This window comes from Peromyscus leucopus, chromosome 8b (genome assembly GCF_004664715.2).
Source record: "Peromyscus leucopus breed LL Stock chromosome 8b, UCI_PerLeu_2.1, whole genome shotgun sequence".
NCBI classification, from domain to species: Eukaryota; Metazoa; Chordata; class Mammalia; order Rodentia; family Cricetidae; genus Peromyscus; species Peromyscus leucopus.
Genome location: NC_051086.1, coordinates 58,091,691 through 58,114,294, shown reverse-complemented (window position 1 = coordinate 58,114,294; position 22,604 = coordinate 58,091,691). Strand labels below are relative to the sequence as shown.

Below are 22,604 nucleotides of genomic sequence, written 5' to 3'. Positions count from 1 at the left end.
AGCACTCTACCATAGCACTACATCCCCATCCTATAAGTGACTTTTGGGGGTTGGGAGTTGAGACACGGTTTCATGCTATAGCTCAGGCTCTGTAACACACTACAAGCCCAGGTTAGCTTCAGACTCAAACCCCAAAACATCAGAGTTTTATAACTTAGCCAGAAGGAATGAGAGTTGGTGAGCCATGGATGGACCTACTCCTAACCTCAGAAAAGGAGAGGCAAGTTGTTTGTCTTCATCCTGTCCTGAGCCAGTCCACCTCTCGAGGACAGTGTGTCTACCAAGAAGCCCTTTCCCAGCTGAGTGTGGATGAGCCTCCTGTCCTTGTTTTCTAGACAAGAAGACCCTTTTGTGGAAACTGGGATGTCCACACTGGGTGGTGGGTTTGACCAAGCTCGGGGCAGGCCATGTGGGGGAGCACTGCTTTCTCCACCCCACCCTCCACCCCCTGCCTCCCGGCTTTGTCATCCTTACAAGTACCTGAAAAGCCAGACCGGGAGGTCACAGCCAAGCTGTTTACCTTCCAAGAGACCTGTTTTGGTGCTAGGAATTGAATCTAGAACCTACTGTGTCCAAAACCTGCTCAGCCACTAAGATACACCCTCAAACCCCAGGAGTCCTTTGCTAAGGAGGAAAATGAAAAATAATAATGCTAGCCTGAGGATGTAGGTCAGTGATAGAGTGTTTGCCCTGGGTAATCAGTAGCCCAGCAAACATAAATAAATTAAAATAATGAAGATGCCCATTTATTCACAGGTGAAGCAAATCATGGAGGAGGCTGTCACCAGGAAGTTTGTGCATGAAGACAGCAGCCACATCATTGCTCTGTGTGGTGAGTAAACACCTTACAGTGACGGGACATATGTGGACTTAGGACTGAGCACTTGGTCCTGGGACCTGGAAAAGATGAGTCCTCTGCTTTAGACCCTCTCAAATATGAATGTGAGTCCCAATCATCACAGACTCTTTTGAAGTCTGTTTGAGCCCCATCCCAGACCTACTGAATCAGAGTCTTCAGGTGGCATGAATTTGTGTATTTTAGTATCCTAGGACAGTAGGTCCCAAATTATGGTAGCACCAGATGCACCTGGGAGCTTGTTAAAACATTCACAGCCATGTCGTACCTGGTGTCCCACGCCTGTGATCCTAGCTATTCAGAAGGCTGAAACAGGAGGACCAAAAGATGAAGGCTTGTTTCATCTGTGGAGTGCCCAGGGCCAGCCTAGGAAACTTTGTGAGACCTTGCCTCAGAATAAAAAAGAGAGAGAGAGACTGCTGAAGAGATGGTTCAGCAGTTAAGAGTCCAAGGTGACACACACACCTCCTTTAATCCCAGCACTCAGGAGGCCTGGGCAGGTGGATCTCAGTGAGTTTGAGGACAGCCTAGTCTAGATCGAGTTCCATGACAGCCAGGGCTACACAGAGAAACCCTGTCTCAGAAAACAAACAACCAGAATCCTGGAGCTGGGCATAGTGGTGCACGCCTTTAATCTAAGCACTCAGGAGGCAGAGGCAGGCGGATCTTTGTGAGTTTGAGGCCAGCCTGGTCTACAGAGCGAGATCCAGGAAAGGTGCAAAGCTACACAGAAAAACAAAACAAAACAAACAAACAAAACAAAAAAATCTTTCCCTGAAAGCTGTGGATTTTGGAACCACCCATCTTATCTGTCCCTTTTCACTCTGGGGAAGGATTGGTACTTTGGGGATGTTTTTATGTGCTTTTGGCTGCCATATTTTTCTAGTTACTCCATTGTCCTGATTCCCCATGCACTTGGTTAGATGCAGGAGAGCATGAACATAGGCAAGGAGGAATAGCCACAGCCTCTGGCTATAGAATGGAGTGGTGTGGTGGAAAATCATCTGTAACATGAAACAGATGTTTGACGTTGTATGAAAAAGCTTGTATCTACACAGTTTTCTTTGATTTCCAGAAATGTTGCCATCTTCTAACATCTCCTAAGGAGAGGAGGGTACCAGAGCCTAACATGTCCTAGCCTTGTTTTTTATTGTTATTACATTATATTTATTTCACGTGATATGTATATGTTCATGTGTGCACCACAACACATGTGTGGGGTTCAGAGGACAATAGTTGGGAGTCTGATGTCTTTCCACGGTGCGGGTCCTAGCCATCACCCTGCTTTTGGCAACAGTGAGACAGAACTGCCCTTCCCATAAGTCCAGCAACACTCCAGACAATAGTCTCTATGCAGCAGAATGGCAAGGACAAGATAGAGAGTTCCTGCCCCCAGGAAAATACATTCTGTTGAGAGACAGACAGACAGACAAAAATGCGTGAAAAGATGTGATAATATGTAATGACCAGATCTATGGAGAACAATAAAACAGTTACAGAGGGTGACTGGGAAAGGCAGCCAGTGAGCAGAAGCTATAAAAGCAGGGCTTTGAAAGCTACTGGTCTTCCTAATACTAAAGCCATCTTAGATGAGTGATGTTCTCTCTCTCTCTCTCTCTCTCTCTCTCTCTCTCTCTCTACCTCTCCCCCTCTCTCCATTTCTCTCTTTCTCTCTCCTCCTCCCTGCCTCTCTCTCCCTCTATCTATCCTTGGCTGACCTTGAACACACTGAGTCTCTTGATCTTCCTGCCTCAGCCTCCCAATTACTAGTACCATAAGCACTACCACGCCACACCCATCTTGAACTAGTTTGTTGATATCTCCAGTATGCTCCTTTAAAATTAGAACAGTGATCTCCACCTCAGCTGTTTGCGGGGGATTGAGTTTACATCTGTTAACGTGCCTAGAGTTGTAAGAGCAGAAGATGTTTTTTCTTCCCCTTTGGGTGTCAAGGCTAAGGCTAGATTTTGCTGCTGCTGCTGCTTCATAGAACCCGTGCCCTGGGAAAGAAAAAAGAACAAGCTCCCTAACGTCATTATTATTAGCCTAGAAGCATATTAGAATTCTGGCTTAGTGCTAGGCTTTGTCAGAGCACACACTGTGGAAAGCTATCATGTAGTGAGAACAGCTTGTGCATGGGTGCTGTGTGTGGGTAGCCAGGGGAGAACGGGGAAAGAGGGCTGGAGGGAGGCCAGCAGGAGAAAAGCACGAGGACCTCACATTCAGCCTGTTGAGGTGAGAAGCACCTGCCAGCTCTTCTGCAGCTGGCCTGGGATTCCCTGTCCCCTGGAAGCTCTGGACCTCCTGTCTAAGGTTCTGGGCTCTTTCATCGAGCCAGAAGATCACACTCCAGGAGAACAGTTTTTCTTTGAATCATTTTTGATTGTTGTAATAGACAAAGCCTTCAAGTTTCCAGGCTTTTAAACTGAGTCCAGGAGGAGGAGCCATGTCCTGCTGGCCTTCCAAAGCTCCTAAGAGTCATTGATGCAAACATAAATGCCACAGGATCAGACAAAAAAGTTTGCAAGTGAAGCTGCCCAGATGTGAGGCAGTAGGCAGTGTCAGGGACTGAAGTGACCCAAATGGCACTTGTTCCGTGTGAAGAGGCTCAGTCCCGACTGAGTTGCTGGGCCGAAGGAATTCAGGCCCAGGCTTCTCATGGCCTCCCACAACTCTGGGATCTTGTGTGTGTTGGTGAGTATGTTAGCATGTTTGTGGTGTGTGTTGTTGTTTGTAGGTGTAGGTATGTGTGGAAGCCAGAGGTCAACCTCAGATGTCTCAGGAGCCACCCACCTTGTTTGTGGGGATAGGGTCTCTTCACTTGGGACTGGAGCTTATTGATTAACTAGGTTGTCTGGCCAGCAATCCCCAGATGAAGCCATCTCCTCTCTTGGTGTGTGTGTGTGTGTGTGTGTGTGTGTGTGTGTGTGTGTGTGTGTGTATTTGTACATTAATGCATGCATGCATGCATGTGGAGCAGGGAATTGTTGCTGTTGTTTTTGAGACAGGCCTCTCACTATGTAGCCCTAACTGGCTTGAAACTCACAATCAAGACCAAGCTAGCCTCAAACTCAGAGGGGTTCTCTTCCTGCCTGTACCTCCCAAGTGCTGGCACTAGAGGCATGGAAACCACACCCATCTCATTTAGTGACTTTTTATTAAAAAAAAGAAGAGCTTAAGGTCTGGCTGAAGGATGGCTTAGCGGATAAAACTGCTCATTGCCAAACCTGTGACCTGAGTTTTATCCCCAGAACCCACATGGCAGGAGGAGAGAAATGCTCCCCTGGGCCCCACATGGTAAAAAAAAATGAGTGTATTGCCTGTCCACACACAAACACACCCACTAAATAAGTGTTTCAAAACGTTTTGGGGGGTGGGGAGTTCAAGATAGGGTTTCTCTGTGAAGCCTTGGCTGTCCTGGAAGTCTCTCTGTAGACCAGGCTGGCCTTGAACTCACAGAGATCCGCCTGGCTCTGCCGCCTGAGTGCTGAGATTAAAGGCGTGCACTACCACCGCCTGGCATTTTAAAACATTTTAAAGAAAAAAGATTTTTTTAAAAATGTTTTAAAGAGCCCAAGGTCATCCTCATGGATACAGTGGTTTAGAGGCCAGCCTGGGTTGCAGGAGACTCCATCTAAGAGACTTACTGCTGGGCTGGAACTCATTGGTAGAATACTTGCTTAGCATGTCTAAGATTCTGGATCCAGTCTCCAGTTGAATTGAATTAACGCTTCATATTTTTTCTGTGGCTTTGTGAACAGTTCTTCCACCTCCCAGCCCTTACCCCACATTGACTGGTATATCCTGCTGCCTCCTTCTATGCTGGGAGGAAGGTGCTTTTAGCATGCACTAGACAGGGCACTCTTAGTCACCCCTAAACAGCAAATTGTCTCAAGTTATGCCCTTGAACCTTGCATCTGAAATAATAATGCATGTGCTTACAAACAGTTATTCTCTCGCCATCAAGAGATTTGAGTAATTGAGGCATCAGCCCAGGGAGCTCTGTTTCTCTGAGCCTGACCTCCCTCTGCAGTATCTTTCTATTTCCTCTATTCTTGTTGATTATTACGATTGTGGGACAAGGCCTCACTGAGTATCCCTGGCTGGCCTGAAGCTCACTATATAGACCAGGCTAACCTTGGACTCACAGAGATCTGTCTGCTTCTTCTGCCTCCTGAGTCCTGGGATTAAAAAGCATATACTACCATGCCTGGCCCCAGGACTAGTTGTTTCATGTGTGTGTCTCTGTGTGTGTCTATGTGTGTGTCTGTGCTGGGGATTGAACCCAGATCCTGAGGCAGGCTAGACAAGCCATCTGCCACAGAGCTACACCCTCAGCCCTGTGGATCTTAACTTTAGGTGGCTGAGAGAGGAGTCTGGTGTTGAAGAGCAGTTCTCAGACTCAGTGATCTTCTCACACCATCACCAGCTGCTAGGCATTGTGGGTGGGGCCTGGGCCAGCCCTGTCTCCTCAGTCATCAGCTTTCCTGGGCCAACCTCAGGGTTGCTTGAGGCTGAGGATGAGCTGTAATGGGAGGTGGGGGTAGAGCCTGGAACTGGGAATAACATGGGGCTTTATTAACCAGCTCCCTGTTGCTAAGCAGCTTTCATTAGCCAGTGAGGTCTCCCCTGCAGTGAGCTCCTTCAGGGAATGGCAAAGAGATACTAATAAGCTGGGAGAGCAGCAGGTGCTGCAGGAGGTTGCATCCCACCTGGGAGATTGCAGCCAGAGATGTTTCTGCACGGTGAGTGATTCAGACTCCAAGCAGTTGCTCGCCTGGCTCTTTTCAGCAAAAGGGACTCCTTCCCTCCCGCACGCAGCCAGTGAATAGCTTATTATCAGACTGACTAGCTTTTGCTTTCACCCAGAAACGAACAAGTCAGGTAGCTTTTCAGCTATGATCAGGTAGGAAGACAGATGTCCAGAGCAACTGGTTTCCCTCCCCCGTGCTAGGGCATAGCCAAGAACACATATGTGCTTTGGCCCGTTGCCAAGTCTCGAGTCAGACAGACCAAGGTTTGCGTGCTGGTTGTGTCTTACTCATAGTCAATGACTCATTTTCATCTCTGAACCTACCCGCAGAAGGTAGATTTGAGCATTGGAAGAGCTACTTAGGGCTAGGTGTGGGTGGTTAGCTCAGTGGTCAAGCTCAAGATAAAAAACCCAAAAGAGCTGCACATGTAAAGCGTGTAACATAGTGTCCAGTGACATCTTATCTTGAACCGTCTCTGGAAAGCCTCCTCAGACACACCCTAGAATTCCATCTAGAAATCCACATTTCTGGCAACCCGAAACATCTAGACAGTTGAGGAAATCTGAAATCTTGGCACTCAATCAGGAAATTGGATCATATTAAGTAATTGTTATTAGAGCTGGACATTAGGATACACACCTCTGATCCTAGCACCCGGTTGGGGGTGGTAGAAACAGGAGGACTGCTGCACGTTTGAGGCCATCCTGGTCAACATAAGTTCCAGGCTAGCCCGAGTAACACTGGCTCTAAAAAGAAAGAGAAAATGTGTTTATTATTGTAGGTTCAATAAAGGTATCTGTACTTGTGTCAAGAGTCTAAAAGTTACCTCAAATAATCCAAAGATAGGAAAAAATTGGTTGCATATGGTTTAGCTGAAACAAAATGTGGCTGGGACTATTAACTATTTAAGTGGACAGTGGGTATATGGGGGTTGTTATACCATCCTCCTGACTTTTGTGTATGCTTGAAATTTCCCTACAAGGAGCTGGAGAGATGGCTCAGAGGTTAAGAGCACTGACTGCTTTTCCAGAGGCCCTGCGTTCAATTCCCAGCACCCACATGGTGGCTCACAACCATCAGTAATGAGATCTGGTTCCTTCTTATGGCCTGTAGGCATATGTGCTGTATACATAATAAATAAATAAATCTTAAAAAAAAAAAAGAAAGAAAGAAATTTCCCTACCAAAAAAAATGATTTTCTAAAGAGAAGGATAAGCTAGGATATGCAGCTCAGTGTTTGAACTCACATCTGTCCCACTGCAAAGATTGTGCCTGGGGGTGGGGCTACCCAGGAGAGGAGTCCAGAGGACTCAGGACATCGTAGAGGAGCTGCCTTGTAGAGTCACAGCTAAAGTCATCTGACTGGGCTCATGGGATCCAAAGACTCTAGGAGATGGTGGGTCTCTGGCCACTGGGTGAATGCGCTCAGCCTTTGTACATGGAGGAAGAGGCTGTCTCTCACCTGGTTCACCGGGAAGGTCCAGTGTCCCTGCAGGGCAAAGAAAATGAGTATGTGTGGCATGATTCTCATTTCCCTCACCATGGTTCCAGAAAAATGAGACCAGTTCTTTCTCCTTCACGTCGGAATCTATAGGGGAATGTTGCTCTTCTTTGGGGAGTTGAGCAAATCTGAAAGCCCCCAGAGTTGAAGTAAAGTCAGTAGCACCCTTGCAAGCTGAGGGAGATGTGTCCCAAATACAGTGGGAATATTCACTGTGAGTGCAGGTAGCTGACATTACCAAACACAGGGTAGAAGTAGGCAGTCAGAGAGACAGGAAGTAGGGAGAAGAGAGGCCCGTGGTGCCTTGGGAGGCCTTTCTGCTCCTCCTCTTTCACCTCCAGCAAAGCTGTAACTTCTGGAAGCTCGGAAGTTCCACCATGAAGAGCCTCCCCTCTTGCCCTCCCCTTCCAGCCAGGCAGCTCCACCTGTCCCCACTGTTCAGAGGCCTGAACCAGTAGCCCCAAAACTCTGCTCTGAGTGTTGCCCCCACAGCCCCAGGACCAAATCAAACCACCTGTGATGACTGCTCTCCCCTCACTTTTCCTCCTCGGATTCTCTATGGCAACTACAACCCAACTCTCCCACTGCACAGATGGCGTTAGGGAGAAAGGTGAAACTGAGCCGGAGGGGGTGGGCCAGCTTCTCGCCACAATTTGCCTTCCCATCCTCAACTCCTGGTCCTTAGGCCAGCCTCCTGCCATGCTGTGTAATTGTGAGTGCTACACCCCAGGCCCAGCCCAGCTGGGCTGGTCCCCTGAAAGCCCTTTAGGAAGTCCCACGGTTGCCAGGACTTTTGACTGCTGAGCAGAGCTGGGAATATGAATGTGTATGCACCCGAGACACAAGGTGGACTGGTAGACCTTCCTGGCGACTTCCCTGTTGATGAGGCCTCTGGCTTAGCTTCAGTTCATTTTTGTGAACTCCTGAGACAGCCAGGCTAGTCATGCCACTCAGAATTATTTCTCTGGTTCCTGCCAAGCTCAGGTTACCTGCTGCTGCCCGAGCAGGTACTGACTAAGTATGAGGAAGCAATCCATTTAGAGCTGGTGAAAGAGCAGGGACTATGGACCGACTGGCATTCTGGGGTTGATTCTCTCCCGACTGGAGAGGGCCTCCAGCATCACCTCATGCTGGGAACCCTTGGTGGTCACCTACTCATCATTATTATTATCTTGAACTGGTAATATATCTGTCTGCTAATAAAATCAAAACCGTGAAAGGAGCACTCCCAGGATCTTACAGCTTTCGGGCACCATTCACCACCTCCCACACAGAGCACCTTTGGTTTGAGTGTGTTCCCATCTCGGGGGGCTTTGTTATTGTTTTTAAATCCTGATACAGATGTGAGCTGAGCACGGTGGTACACACCTGTAATGTCAGCACCTGAAGTAGAAGCAGGAGGATCTGAAGTTCAGGGGCATCTAGGCTACATGAGACCCTGCCCACCCCACCCCCTTTATTTTGAGACAGTTCACACTGAAACTCACTCTGTAGCCCAGGCTAGCTTTGAACTGTGTCATTTATCCCTGCCTCTGCTTCCCAAGTGCTGAACATACAAGCAGGAGCCACCACTCCTGACTCCTCCCCCTTTTGTGATTGACAGGTGCCATGCAATGATCCAGTGCTGCACCTTGCTCTTGGAAGTTCCCCGTTAGTTCCTAGAGAGCATTTCATTGTTGCCGAGAGCTGCACACTACTCACCTGTGTGAACAAACCGTATTTACTTAGCCTGACCCTCGCTGCTGATGGACACATGGGTGGTTTCCAGTTCTTTGCTATTACAGCTAATTGTGCCCTTACATCGTAGGAAAAATTCCAGAAGAGGGATCGCTGGGTCAAAGGTTATCTGCACCTTTGATTGAGAGTGACAAATTGCTAAATAGGAATGACATCATCTAACCCTCCCACCAGCAACGTAGTAGCAATCTAGTATCCCTCCATCTTTTGTCATACCGCCCCACCCCCACCCCCACCCCACCCCCGCAGGTCTCCATAATCTACACTGTAGCCCAGTGTAATCAACCCTCCTGCCTTAGTCTCCTGGGTAGCAGGGATTACAGGCTGGTGCCACCAGATCTGACCCAGTGTCTCCCCTCTATAAACGACCACTTGGAATGGTTAAATCAGTATGCGATGGGTCGAGTCCAAGGCCAGTAGGCTCTGTTAGCACTGTGCTCTCCAGCCCCAGGTAGCGTTCACTAAGTTCCGTAACTTTTAAGGCTTTGAAGGACCCAAGGAGCTCCTCAGGCTGGTCCAGCCTGTGGTCTTTAGCTTTCCTTAGGACAGTATCAGACTTCAGTGAGTGTTCATAGCAAGATGCTAGAGTTAAATTTAGCTGTTCTTCTGCTGTCTCTGAGCTTCCCTCTCAGTGTGACAGGATGGTGGACCATGGAGAAGGGTCTCTGGGATCAGCTGACCAAACTCTAAAAGCCACCAGAAGATGAAGATGGGGGTGAGGGTCATGCTTGTTAAGTCTTCTCTCCCTCTCTAACTCTGTTATCCTTTTTTTATTTTGTGGGGGCTTTCCCCGTAAGTCTTTTTGTTTTTATTTTCTATTTTTTAAATGTATTTGTCCAAGCCTTCTATGTTGGGATTTATTGACTAGGACATGTTTTTCTCATATTAAACGAGCCAAAGATGTCAGGGCTGTCACCTTATGGTGTATCCACATGGTGCTAGGATTCACTGAGACAAAGGGCCCTGGAGCCTCCATGGCTGATGCCCAGAGCTCAACAGCTCACTTAGCGGGGGGCTTACAACTTGGTGCTTTAGTCCTGTGGTAGTCTGTATGGCCTCTACAAAGATGTGGTGCTCTGGTGGCAAGTTCCAGGCAGTGAGGACCTGGAGTTGCCTGATGTCCTTGGGCATGAGGTCACACAGGTCACACCTGTACTTGCCCCTGGGGAATGGGGCTTCACAGTGCCCTGCTCAGTCTGTCTGGGGAGCAAATTCAGAACAAGTTAGAATCGTGTTTGGGTTCCTGCTCCACTCAAAAGTCCCAGAGTATGGGGCCAGCAGGTAAATACATGTACTTGCTGTCCAGTCTGAGTTCGACTCCTGCAAGCTGTCCTCTGACCTCTACACACACTAAATAAGTGTAAAAAGAATAATTTTTTTGAGACAGGGTCTTACTACTTACCCCTGACTGGCCATGGAACTCACTATGTAGACCAGGCTGGCCATGGAACTCACTGTGTAGACCAGGCTGGCCATGGAACTCACTGTGTAGACCAGGCTGGCCATGGAACTCACTGTGTAGACCAGGCTGGCCATGGAACCCACTGTGTAGACCAGGCTAACCTTGAATCAAGAGATTTTGCTGCTTTGACTTCTTGAATGCTGGGATTACAGATATGTCACCTTGTTGGGCAAAATAAATAAAAAATAAATTTAAGTGTTATAGCAAAGATTATTAATCTTTTTGGAGTTTGGACCCTCTCTTAGAAGCTGGAAGCCACTGATTCCATACCCTGGGCACAGGGGCACTTAAGCATTGTAAAACAAACCAGAAATTTACATTCATATTATACATAATTTCAATGCATTTGGAGCCCCCAAAAAAACCCATCCACAAGCCCCTTCAGGTAGTAGTTCTCTGTTGTGATTATTATTATTTTACCTCCATGCTGCACAGAGTCACATTTTCATCTCTGCAGTGGGAGTGGGCAGGATACTCTAGTTTTGGCAATCACTGATTTGGGAGCGTATGGAACTAGGCCAAGAACACCTGGCCTCACAGGTCCCTGAGGACTGTCAGGGTGAGAAGGATTCCTCCTTCCCCAGACGTGGCTTGGCAGTTTGCCTGAGTTTCCCAGAAGGAATTCAGGAGCCATGGTGCGAACCAAGCGATGGGTGTGATGTTTGGGCTTCCCTCAGCAATCCCTCCTTGTGATAATTGCTGAGCTCTGCTTCGGCTGGCTCTCAGGAGAACGCGTTCCTGTGCTAAGAGGCTGCTGGCGAGGGGGTGAAGCCAAATGGGGTGGCTGCTCCCCAGCTCCCAGCCTGGCTGCGTTTGCAGTGGCTTGGGGAAGGTGGGAAGGCTAATAACTCATTATCCTCGCCATTAGTCCCATCACTGAGGCCATGACTCCCTGCAGGACGGGTGCCACCTGCTGCCACTCCGGCTTTGTTCAGTGTGGCTGCTTTTCCCTTCTCCACAATGAGAATTCAACGTCAGGGAATGGCGAGCGCCCCCCCCCCAACACAGAGCTGTAGCTGCAGCAGCCCAGATTGAAAGACTGAGGCTGGAGGACACCCCCCTGGACACCCCAGGGCCACACAAGATCCTCAGAGAGCAGGCTTAGCCACGAGGTGGAGCACATGAATGCTTAAGTCAAAGATTTCCTGTATGCTTGATACATATGTGAGACCGTGTCTCTGTACACATGTGCACAGATGTATGACCTCCCTGGGAAAGAAAAGACGTGCCTTCTAAAACAAAGGCCTCCATGGCTGGAACAAGAAGCCTGCCTGTTTCCCTCCCCTGGGAAACGGAGCTGGCAGAAGACCTCAAGGCCCCCTCCCTTCTTGACGGCAGTCCAAGAGGAAGACAAACAAAAATCCTTTCTAGGAAAACAGTAACTGCTACTAGTTGCTTAAATGGAGATAGAAAAACATGAAAAAATCTACTTGAAAAGTAATTATTTGCCACACCTCTTGGTGCATGCCTATAATCCTAGCACTTGGGCAGTGGAGACAGGAAGATCTCAGAGTGCAAAGCGAGACTCTGCTACATAGAAAATCTGAGAAGAGTCTGGGCTTTGTGAGTCTTTGCCTTTAAAATAAATTAGTAGTTATTTCCTGGGTCCAAGTTTCATGTGCTGATTGTGCTAATCAGAACAATCTTGGGGCTGGATAGATGGCTCAGACAGCTAGGAACACTGGATGTGCAATCATGAGGACTAGAGTTTGGTTCCCAACACCGAAGTAACCAGCCAGGCATTCCGAATGTGCTTGTAGCCCATCTCTGAGACAGCAGAGTCAGGAGAAGAGCTTTCAGCCTAGTCTAGTCTCTTAGTGTTTCTATTGCTGTGAAGATACACTATGACCATGACAACTCTTAAAAAGGAAAACATTTCATTGAGGGCTGGCTAACAGTTCAGTGGTTTAGTCCATTGTCATCATGGTGGGAAGCATGGAAGCATGCAGGCAGACACGGTGCTGGAGAGGCAGCTGAGAGTTCTACGTCTGGATGAGCAGGCAGCAGGGAGAGAGAGAGACACTGGGCCTGGCTTGAGCATCTGAAACCTCCAAGCCCACCCCAGTGGCACACTTCCTCCAACAAGGCCACACTTCCTAAATAATGCCACTCCTGTGAGCTGGGGGGCATTTTCATTCAAACCACCACATCTAGAAAACATGAACCTTGAGTTCAAGGAGAGACCCTGCCTCAAAGGAATAGGTGAAGAGTGATGGAGGAGGACATCCATCTTCCTCTTACAGCTTCAACACAGGTATACATGCTCAAGCTAAATAACATGGAAAGAAGGAAGGAAGGAAGGAAGGAAGGAAGGAAGGAAGGAAGGAAGGAAGGAAGGAAGGAAGGAAGGAAGGAAGGAAGGAAAGGAAGGAAGAAGAAAGAAGAAAGAAAACCACGCCTTTAATCCCAGCACTCATGAGGCAAAGGCAGGTGGATCTCCGTGAGTTCGAGGCCAGCCTGGTCTACAAAGTCAGTTCCAGGACAGGCTCCAAAAGCTACACAGAGAAACCCTGTCTCGAAAAAACAAAAACAAAAACAAAAAAAACCTTAACAGGGCATCAGTTCCCCATATCAAAGAAAACATCACTTTTACCCACCTCTGGGGCAGCCCATAATCCTCTGATGTATCCAGGTCCTACCACACTGAGAGTGAGGGTCAGAAATAGACGTGGGCTCATGGGTAAGGAAGTGGTTTCACATGCCATCTCGTGTGACATCACACAGTCCTAAGAAGTCTCCCTCACTGCACGGGTGACAAAGCTGTGGCTTTAGTGCATGACGTCAATTGCCAGGTTTCCCAGAAGCGTGGAGTCACTGTACCAGTCCGAGACCCTGGGCTGTCCACCTCTTTGTCCCTGCACTGCTTAGTTCGGCCTCAGCAATGGCCAGGCACTGCCTACCACACATGTGCACCATGTCTTCAGAGTCTGTACATGCCAAGGGCAGCTCTTTGCTTTTCCCTGCCAAGTTCCTTCCTGTGGGGTCTCGGTGGTAAGCAGGGATCCAGAGGGAGAGATTAAGTGTGGCCCCTGAAAACATGAATGAATTAAGAAAGTCCTTCAAGTGCTGAAGGGGAAAAAACATCTCTCACTCCCAACTGCTGTGCTCATAAATAATCCAGAGACTACTGTGAGGGCTGCTCTCTGCAGAGGCTTCATCAATATTTCAGCTTCAGAGCCTTGTTCCTTAGCAACCACGTCACCGTGCTCTCCAGAAGGACGGCTGGGCCATGTGCTCTCTGCATCCTCGTCCTGTAGGCGCTGCCTCTGTTTGTCCTTGTGGTCAGGTGGAGACATTCGTGTCAACTCCAGTGAGCAGCTCTGCTCCTCACAGCTCACTGGGATGCTACCGCATACAGAAGGCGTGTGTGCACCAGGCAGGGGAGAGAAGCCGCTGGGCACGTGACAGCCCTCACAAGCCCACCATGAGCGTGGGGCAGAAGGGCAGGGTGGAGAGCTTTGGAGGGAGGTCAAGATCGATTTCTTTGACCTAGCCCCAGTTCAGCACAATTCACAGCTTGTCCCAGCCCCTGCCTCTCTGCAGGCATACAGTATTTCCAAGGCAAGAGGGATTTCTCCTTCCTCGGAGGGCTTAGCACTTTACCCGAGTTTACCAGCAGGAGTTCAGGTGTGAACAGGCTGATGTTTGGGGTTCCCTCAGCATTCCTTCCTAGCGGTACCTGCTGAGTTCTGCCTCTGCTAGCTCTCCAGAGAACTCATCCTTATGCTGAGAGGCTGCAGGGGGAGCGGAGAAGGCCAAGTGGGGTGGGTGACCTCCAACCCAGGCTCAGATGCTGTTTGACTTCGTGTCCCAGGTGCTGTGGAGGCTTGCCTCCTGCATCAGCTCAGACGCCGTGCCGCTGGCTTCCTGCGCAGCGACAAGATGGCAGCTCTGTTCACCAAAGTGGGGAAGACGTGCCCCGTGGCTGGAGAGATCTGCCACAAGGTGCAGGAGCTGCAGCAACAAGTAGAGGGCAGGTGAGGCCCGAGCCCGCCCTCCAGATGGCCCTCTGCTCTGTCCTGGGGTTGACCTCAGCAGGGGCTTCCTGGCCTCTGAGGGGCTGGCCATTTGTGGGTTCCGTATCCTGTCTCCCTACTTCAGCTCCTTATCTCGGCCCAGGCACTCTGAGTTCCCGTTCTCACTTCAGGCCACCACCGGGGCCTGTGCTCCTGAAGCCTCCCTCCCCTGTTCTCTTTGCAGGAAACCCTCCGGAGGCAGCCAGGAAGCCCTTCGGAAACAGGGCTCAGGCAGCGGGAAGGCCCCAGCTCTCAGCCCACAGGCCTTGAAACACATCTGGGTACGCACAGCACTCATGGAGAAAGTTCTGGACAGGGTTGTACAGTACCTGGCCGAAAACTGCAGGTGACTGCCCACCCCCCATTGGTCCTCTCCTTGGCCCGCCTCAGCTCATCCCCTCTCCATGCTGAATAGTCCATGGCAGTCTGTAGGCATGCCTCCAGCCCTCTTTTGGCACCCCAAGAACATAGACCACAACAAGAACCCTACAGCACTTCATCCTATTGACTCATTCTTTTCTGGTGACTGGCATGAATCTGGTCTGTGGGTGTGCTTCTCCTGAGTGAGCTTGACTACCCTGGCCTGAGTCCAGGAGCCCTGGTGGTCACCCTGTCTCTGTCTCCTCTTGGCAGCAAGTACTATGAAAAGGAAGCATTACTGGCAGACCCTGTGTTTGGCCCAGTCCTGGCCTGTCTCCTAGGTGAGCTTGAAAACTTAAAGGCCTGTGTTGGCTCAGTGGAGTGAGGAGTGAGCGAGGAAACAGACCCAGCTAAACTAACCATCCCTGTCTCCATAGTGGGACCCTGTGCCTTGGAGTACACGAAGCTCAAGACAGCTGATCACTACTGGACTGACCCCTCTGCTGACGAGCTAGTCCAGAGGCATCGTATCCGGGGTCCCCCTAATCGACAGGACTCCCCAGCAAAGCGCCCTGCCCTGGGGGTTCGTATCCTCCTCCCCACCTCCTGTGCTCACTTATTCAGACTGTACTTATGGGCCGCCAGGTATTAGCCACCCAAGAGGACTTCCTGTCTATACTAGGGCCTGCATAAATGCCAGTAGCCCAGGCCCACTGTTGATTAGAGAGCAAAGGGTAACAGAGTCAGCTAGAGAGGGCTGTGGTGCATGGGAGCCTGAAGACTCTCCAGTCCTAAGAGCAGTTGCCCAGGGTGGGGGCCTGAGCCGTAACTTTGCCTGGCAGATCCGGAAGCGCCACTCTAGTGGCGGCACTTCCGAAGACCGGCTAGCTGCCTGCGCCCGTGAGTACGTGGAGTCCCTGCACCAGAACTCGAGAACTCGGCTGCTCTACGGCAAGAACAACGTGCTGGTGCAGCCGGTAGGGATGCTTTGTGCCACCCATCCTCCCTCGCTGCCCTCTTTAGACCCGCCTCCCCGGGACCAGGAGTTTCCAGCCAGTTTCTCCGCTACAGAACTTGACCAGAGAGAAGGGGCTGTCGCCCTGCCCATCCCTTATTGTCATATGACTCGTGCCCAGCTTGGAGTTGGCAGGAGACAGGGACGACATCTGCCCTGGCTAGCCGAAATCCAGGCTGTCCAGGGCTAGGATGGCAGCCAGCAGGCAGAGTGAATGCCCAGCATGGGTGTGGCTGGCCAGCGGCATACCTGGCACCCAGGTCAACAGGACAGAGCCAGTGGCACTAAGCCAACTGGGAAGAGACGTTCAGATAGAGCTTCTCTTTCTCCTTGCTCTGCCCAGCTTCTAGCCCCAGGACCCCCATTGCTGGCCTGGTGTGCTCCCTCTTGGGCTCACTCTCACCGGCCACCTTATGAGATTCTCAGGCCCATACCGTCTGTCTTCTGGTGTATCTCTTCCCTATAGAAGGAGGACATGGAGGCAGTCCCTGGCTACCTCTCCCTGCACCAGTCTGCAGAGAACCTGACTCTAAAGTGGACTCCCAACCAACTCATGAACGGAACTCTCGGGGACTCTGAGCTAGAAAAGAGGTAAAGGTTTTACACTTGCTCTCAGGAAACAGGGAAGGGATGGAGCCTTGGTCCCAGGGAAGGAAGGGGATGGAGAAACAAAGGAGACTCCAAGGGCCAAGCCTTACTCCTTATTCAATGCCAAGAGTTACTGGGAAACGCTGCCTGAGTGATTCCCAAGCCCTCTGAGGCTGAGCCATGCCTGGCCGTGGAGGGGTTTGCGCAAGCCAAGGGTGGACAGCTAAGACTGCCAGGCTGTGTGCCAGGCAAGCAGCATGAAACTTAGAGGGAAGGGCTGGCCGAGGTCACTGCCTGGCTGCGGCTGCCCTCTCTTCAACATAGTTTCAGGGGGTGATAGGACCAGTTGACAGAGGCAAGTCTTAGGGGACAGTGACACCCTGTGGTTCCTTTTCAGTGTTTACTGGGACTATGCCCTGGTGGTACCCTTCAGTCAGATCGTCTGCATCCACTGCCACCAGCAAAGTGAGTCTGCTGGTCTGAAGCACGGGGGGGGGGGGGGGGGGGGGGGGGGCAGACGCCTCCGTGCTGTTGTGCACTGTGCATGGGGCCTGTCAGACTTCCTGCGTCCCTCCCAGTGCTGGGAGTCAGACTCGGCGCTGGACAGGCTCAGCACGTGTTCTGCGCACGCCCAGCTTTCAATTTTTAAATTATTATTTTAAAACTTTATGTGCATGCATGTTCCACCTACATGTATATATGTGCACCATGTATATGCCTGGTGCCCAAGGAAGCCAAAAGAGGGATTGGCTCCCCAGAACTAGAATTACAGATACCCGTGACCAACCATATGGGTGCTAGGAATTGAAGCTGGGTCCTCTGTAGAAACACCAAGTACACTTAACCACTGAACCAAACTCGCCAGCTTCATTTTTTTTTTTTGACATTATTTAGTGTATATACACATGTAAGTACACATGTTGACATCTGCACCACAGTGCACATGGGGACCTGAGGACAGTTTGCAGGGGTCACTTCTCTCCTCCCACCCCAGGGTTGGGAATGAAGCTCAGATTCTTAGGCTTTGCCTCAGGCCCCTTTACCCGCTGAGCCATCTAGCCAGCCCTCTACTGTTCCTATTAGTGCACTACCCAAGGCATGTGCTAGCCTGTCTACCCTCCTTCCTAGCCTGGGCAATCTCACCAGTCGGGCCAGGGTGATGGGTTGGGAGATCTCAAGAAGGGCCCCAGCCTCACTCGTGGGCATTCACCCCCACCAGAGAGCGGTGGCACGCTTGTGCTGGTGAGCCAGGATGGCATCCAGAGGCCGCCACTGCACTTCCCACAGGGAGGACACCTGCTGTCCTTTCTGTCATGTCTGGAGAATGGGCTGCTGCCTCGTGGACAGCTTGAGCCCCCGCTGTGGACCCAGCAGGGAAAGGTACCTCGGCAGGGGAGGCTCTGGGTGCAGGGCTGGGTGAAGAAAGGCCTCCTCTCTTCCTTTCCAGCGAACAGTTCTCAGGAACAGGTTTGGGTGGGACCTTGGGTGGGCCTGTGCACTGGACGAGCTGACCACCCACTCCCTCCGCAGGGCAAGGTTTTCCCCAAGCTACGGAAACGCAGCAGCGTACGTTCAGTCGATGTGGAGGAGTTGGGTGTAGGACGGGCCACAGACTACGTGTTCCGGATCATCTACCCTGGGCACAGGCACGAGCGCAGTGAGTGTCCCCACGTTCCCTGTGGAGAATGCTCAGGGGATGTGGGAGCACTGTGTTACTTAGGCCAGGCAGGCCCACTGGCCAGGCCAGGCCAGGTCAAGGGCAGAGGTTCATCACTTAAGCCTCCCCGCTGAGTCTTTCACAGGTCATCCCTGTCTTGTGCCTAGCTGTCTTCCCCCAATCACCCTGAGACTCTCAGCTCCGCAGACCCAGGCATCACCATACAAGCTTCTTAGTCATATTTCATGTCATGATGCAGGAAAAAAGGAGACTAGAAATATGAATAGAAGGTGGGAAACTCTGTGTTCCTCTTCAGGCTGGGATAAGCGATGGCGAGCTCTCCACCCCTGTCTGGCCCCACCGCCCAGCCTCCACAGATCAGCCTGGCCACGGGAACTGCACTTCTATGACAGTGCAAGTTCACATCTAGAGCCAAGTCCTCCAGCCAGCTTGATACAGGAGCAGGGGCTGCCTCTGAAGAGGGTGGGACCCGGATGTCGAGGGCGGGGGTCCTGGTGCGCACCTGGGCCTCGGGGCATCTACGGCTAAGTGCCTGCCTCATCGGTGCTCTTTCTGCTCAGTGATGCTACCACCTGCGGGGTTCTCTGCACCAGACTTGCATTTCTTGAAGATGAGATCTGGGAATCTGTCGGTCCACAGTGATTGCTGCCAGCCAGACCACCTACCCCTCCCTGCATTTCCTAACTTGTGCCAGAAAGTTGTCCACAGTTACATGTCTTTGTCGATGGGCAGATGACCCAGACTTCATACAGATGGCTATAGCACAAATGTTCCAAAGAGGCTTGGAGGACCTGGGCTTGGGGGACTCCATTCCTGCCAGATGTACCAGACAAGAGACAGCTACAGCCAGGATGCTGTAGCCTGGCATTTCACCTCAGAGGTGGCTTGGTTTTGACTTGCAGCCTCTGTTTCGCTCCTTCAGTCCATGACACGTTCCATTCTGGTCACATCATTTTAAGGACCTCTTCCCTCCCTGGAGTATGAGCCAGGCATCAGGAGCTGAAACTCAGTTGAGTGACTCCCGCTCCTCAAAGATGGCTCTGAGGGGACCCTGGAAGAAGAAGGTTGAATTTATACTCTAAACTGAGGGACTTGGGGTCATCTCTAAGTTAAGTTCAGCTTGACCATGACAGCAGCTAAAGAAAGATGGGATCCATCTGGCCAGAGTCCTAGCTGGCCTTAGTCAGGGTTGGTGATCTCCTAGGCGTGTACACACACACACACACACACACACACACACACACACACACACACACACCCCTTTCTTCTGTTCTTCCTAGAGAGGACCCCTCCAAACAGTGGAGCTCTGTAGCCACCCCCCAGCCCGAGCCCACCATCCTCTCCTGATAACCTGCAGGGTCCTTAGACAACCCCCTGCCCCCTTCCCTCCTCTGTGCCTTGCAGGTTCAAGGTGATCCCAGTCTCCATGCCTTTCACCTCAAGGAAGGCAGTTGGTCTCTCCTGCCCAGGGACTAGGGTCCTCATGCCTCTGCCTCTCTCGCTATTTTCTTTGAGCAGTCACTATTAACTACCACCACCTAGCGGCCAGCCGTGCGGCCTCGGTGGACGATGATGAGGAAGAGGAGGATAAGCTACACGCGATGCTCTCAATGATCTGCTCGCGGAACCTCACAGCTCCCAGTCTGATGAAAGGTTTTTATCCCTCCCATCCCTGACTCACCTTGTCCTCCACCCTCACCCCCCTGGGCCCACTTGCCACCCACTGCAGGGGCTCAAACAGCAGTGTTGGCATTAGGGGACTTGCCTGCAGGGCCATCTCCTTCCGTCAGAAGGCAGATGAGTGAGGACACAGGGAGGCCACACAGGTACTGGCAAGAAGAGAGGATGTTCCGAGCAGATGGCTCTGGCTGAGGAGGGGGCTTTATGCTGAGAGAGAAAGAAAGCCACTGGGGGAGGAGGGCTGGCTATCTGATGACCCACCTCTTAGGGGCCTGAATGGCTCCCAGAACTGCTCCCTAGTCCTGCCAGTCATGCTGATGGATGCCAGACAGTGGTCTCTTTCTTTCTCTCCTGCTAACAGGAAAGACCAGCTGCACCCTTGTGCTCCTAACGCTGACTTAACAAGACAGGGGTAAAGATAGGAAGTGGACAGGTCAGGTGAGGGGTGAGGGTCACCATGAGGAGAGACCCCAAGGATTGGTCTTCCCAGCATTCATGAGGGCTGTAGTGCTTTAGCGTGCAGACCTGGTACTTTAGCATGAAGCTAGATGTACTTACCACAGGGGGCCAGGGACTGGTACAGGCTCCCGGCAGCAATTTGAATTCCTGCCCCACATGGCCCTGGTTCACTGTATGGGTTTGAGCAAGTATCTCAACATCGCCAGGCTGTTTTCTCACTGGTGCTAGGTGCCAGGCCAGTGATGTTACCCAGGTGTCCTGTACTCTGGACCCCAGCATCCATGGTGGGAGGATCTCCTTCCCTAGAAACAACACGGCACAGTATTGTCTCAGCAGTCATCTGCCCACCAAATTCTTTTTACCACGGAGCTCTCTGGTGAGAAGGAGCCCCGCTCTTTGAAAAGCCATCAGCCAGGGACTCTGTGAGGGTAGTAGACGGGCTCCAGGAAGGCTGGACAGAGAAGCAGAGACGAGGCTAGCTCTTAGATGCCAGGGAATTCCCCAGTCCCCACCATGTCTATACCAGTCGATCGGTGCTCACTCTTACAGAGCGAGCCTGATAGATCTATCACACTCCTTACAGAGATGCTGTTCCTTCTAATTCTCTCCTTACACTTCTACAGAGTCCTGCTCATGGGCACAGCCGAGTCATTCCACCAGTAGTAATGACTCCTATTCCTGCCAGCCAGGCCCATGGCTCAGAGCACACCCAGCACCCCTCAGCCAACCCTGCCGGCTGCTCTTCTTCCTGCCACAGGTCTGCCTTCCTTCCCAGTCCTGTAGGCCATGGAGTACCCGACTCTTTAGGTCCCTGACATACACACACACACACTTGCCAGCTAGCTCTTTGCACCATGGACTTGAACAATACCGCTTGTTTACTGGTTAACTGGCCTTGAGTAGTGTGGGATGGTTGAACTTGTTACCCCGAAAACTGGCCTCTTGGCCACTGACTGCTGGGTGGAGTGGTACACACACCTGTAATTGCAGCACTTTGTGGGTGGAGGGAGGAGGGTCCAGGAGGTCTAGGTCAGCCTTAGCTACATAAGGAGTCTGAAGCTAGCTAGCCCAGGCAACTTGAGATCTCAGAAGAAAAAGGAAAGCCCACTGACTAGTATTAGGACTGAGGTCTCGAGATCAGACAGATTTCCAAGCTCATGGAGTTCAGAGGCCTTGGAGGTGGTCTGGGTATCCTTTTATAGAATTTAGGGATTAGATGAACCCACAGTGTACCCCCTGTGCCCCCAGTACTTGGGGGAGAGGTAGAGTATGAGGAGAAGATCCACCGAGAAGAGGGGAGTAGGGCTGAGCTCCCTCTTTACTTCAGTCCGTAATGACAACACTGTTGAGTTCCGCGGTCACTGCTTTTTCAGGCCGGCAACATGCTTGACTTGTGCATGTGATTCAAGTGGCGGGGTGTCCAGGTCTCTTCCCTTCCCCCTCCGGTTCCCGCTGCCCCCTACAGAGCAGAGATGCTGTTCACTCTAATTCTGCTCCAGGCCAGGCACCTTTCACTCGGAGTCCTAGGGGCTGTGGGGTTCACACCCCTCGATTGTTTGCTTTATACTCTCCTCATGCTCAGAGGAGAGAGCAGAGTCAAAGCTGACCTGGCAGACCCCGTCCAGCCTGTTGCCTCACCAGTCACTCACCCAGTCACTCCAGAGCTCCAGCTGTCTGCACTGGGTTGTCACAGTGTAGAGTGTGCAATGCTGGCTGGTTCAGCTCCTTCCTGGAGAATTAAGGTGAAGAGCATTGACCCAGGAGATGTGCCTTGGTTGGGCCCAGCTTTCTGGGCATGAGCTTGTTTCCCTCTGTGCCCATCCTCCACCCTCTGCACCATCCCTGCCTGCTGCCTGCTGTCTGCCTGGCTGGGCTGACTCCTCCCCACCCACCCACCTCTACCCCTCCCCCGGCCCCTCCCACACCTGGCCTCCTGCCTGCTGCAGGAGCATGAGCTAGGCCCCCATCCCTACTACCTGTACTTAGCCTCTCCCGCTCTTCCCCAGGTCTTCAGCATGGCTTGCGACCCCTCACTCCCAGAGCCGCAGCCCCCCTACCAAGTAGATTCCCTTAATTTACCTCCTGGTGGAGCTGAAGGGCCAGATGCTGACACAATCCTCCTCATGGGTCTGGGGGGACAAGGCAGGGCCGCCCTTGAGGGACTGGAGGGAAATCAGCTCAGCCCTCTCCACCAAGGCACACCCAGAGCTAGAGTCTGGCTGTCCAGAAGCACCAGGCCTAGGCCTCCAGACTGGGGAGAGTCAGGGTCTCTTGATAGATTTACCTAGAAAACCATTGCTGACCAGACCTCAGCACACAGCTCTCTCAGTTCTTCCCTCTTTGTGCGCCTCCTCCCTCACGGCGGTAGCAGTCATTCGCTTTTCACCTTCACTGTGGTCCATCTCTGTGGCTCCTGGCGAATACTCACCCTGAACAGTGTTCTGCCCTGCTTTGGCCCGAGAAACTTTGAAGAGTCTTGACTCAGTTCTAATTGAGAT

General features: G+C 51.5%; 1 protein-coding gene across 1 annotated transcript in view; it reads left to right on the top strand.

Moving 5' to 3' along the window:
• Sgsm2 (small G protein signaling modulator 2) overlaps positions 1 to 22,604 on the top strand; it is a 40,639-nt gene that overhangs the window by 4,509 nt on the left and 13,526 nt on the right. The window contains 11 exon segments of the mRNA XM_028866723.1: positions 757 to 832; positions 14,125 to 14,287; positions 14,511 to 14,672; positions 14,960 to 15,027; positions 15,124 to 15,269; positions 15,529 to 15,663; positions 16,168 to 16,292; positions 16,687 to 16,754; positions 17,509 to 17,669; positions 17,820 to 17,946; positions 19,486 to 19,620. Coding sequence (XP_028722556.1) covers positions 757 to 832; positions 14,125 to 14,287; positions 14,511 to 14,672; positions 14,960 to 15,027; positions 15,124 to 15,269; positions 15,529 to 15,663; positions 16,168 to 16,292; positions 16,687 to 16,754; positions 17,509 to 17,669; positions 17,820 to 17,946; positions 19,486 to 19,620 — 1,366 coding nt within the window.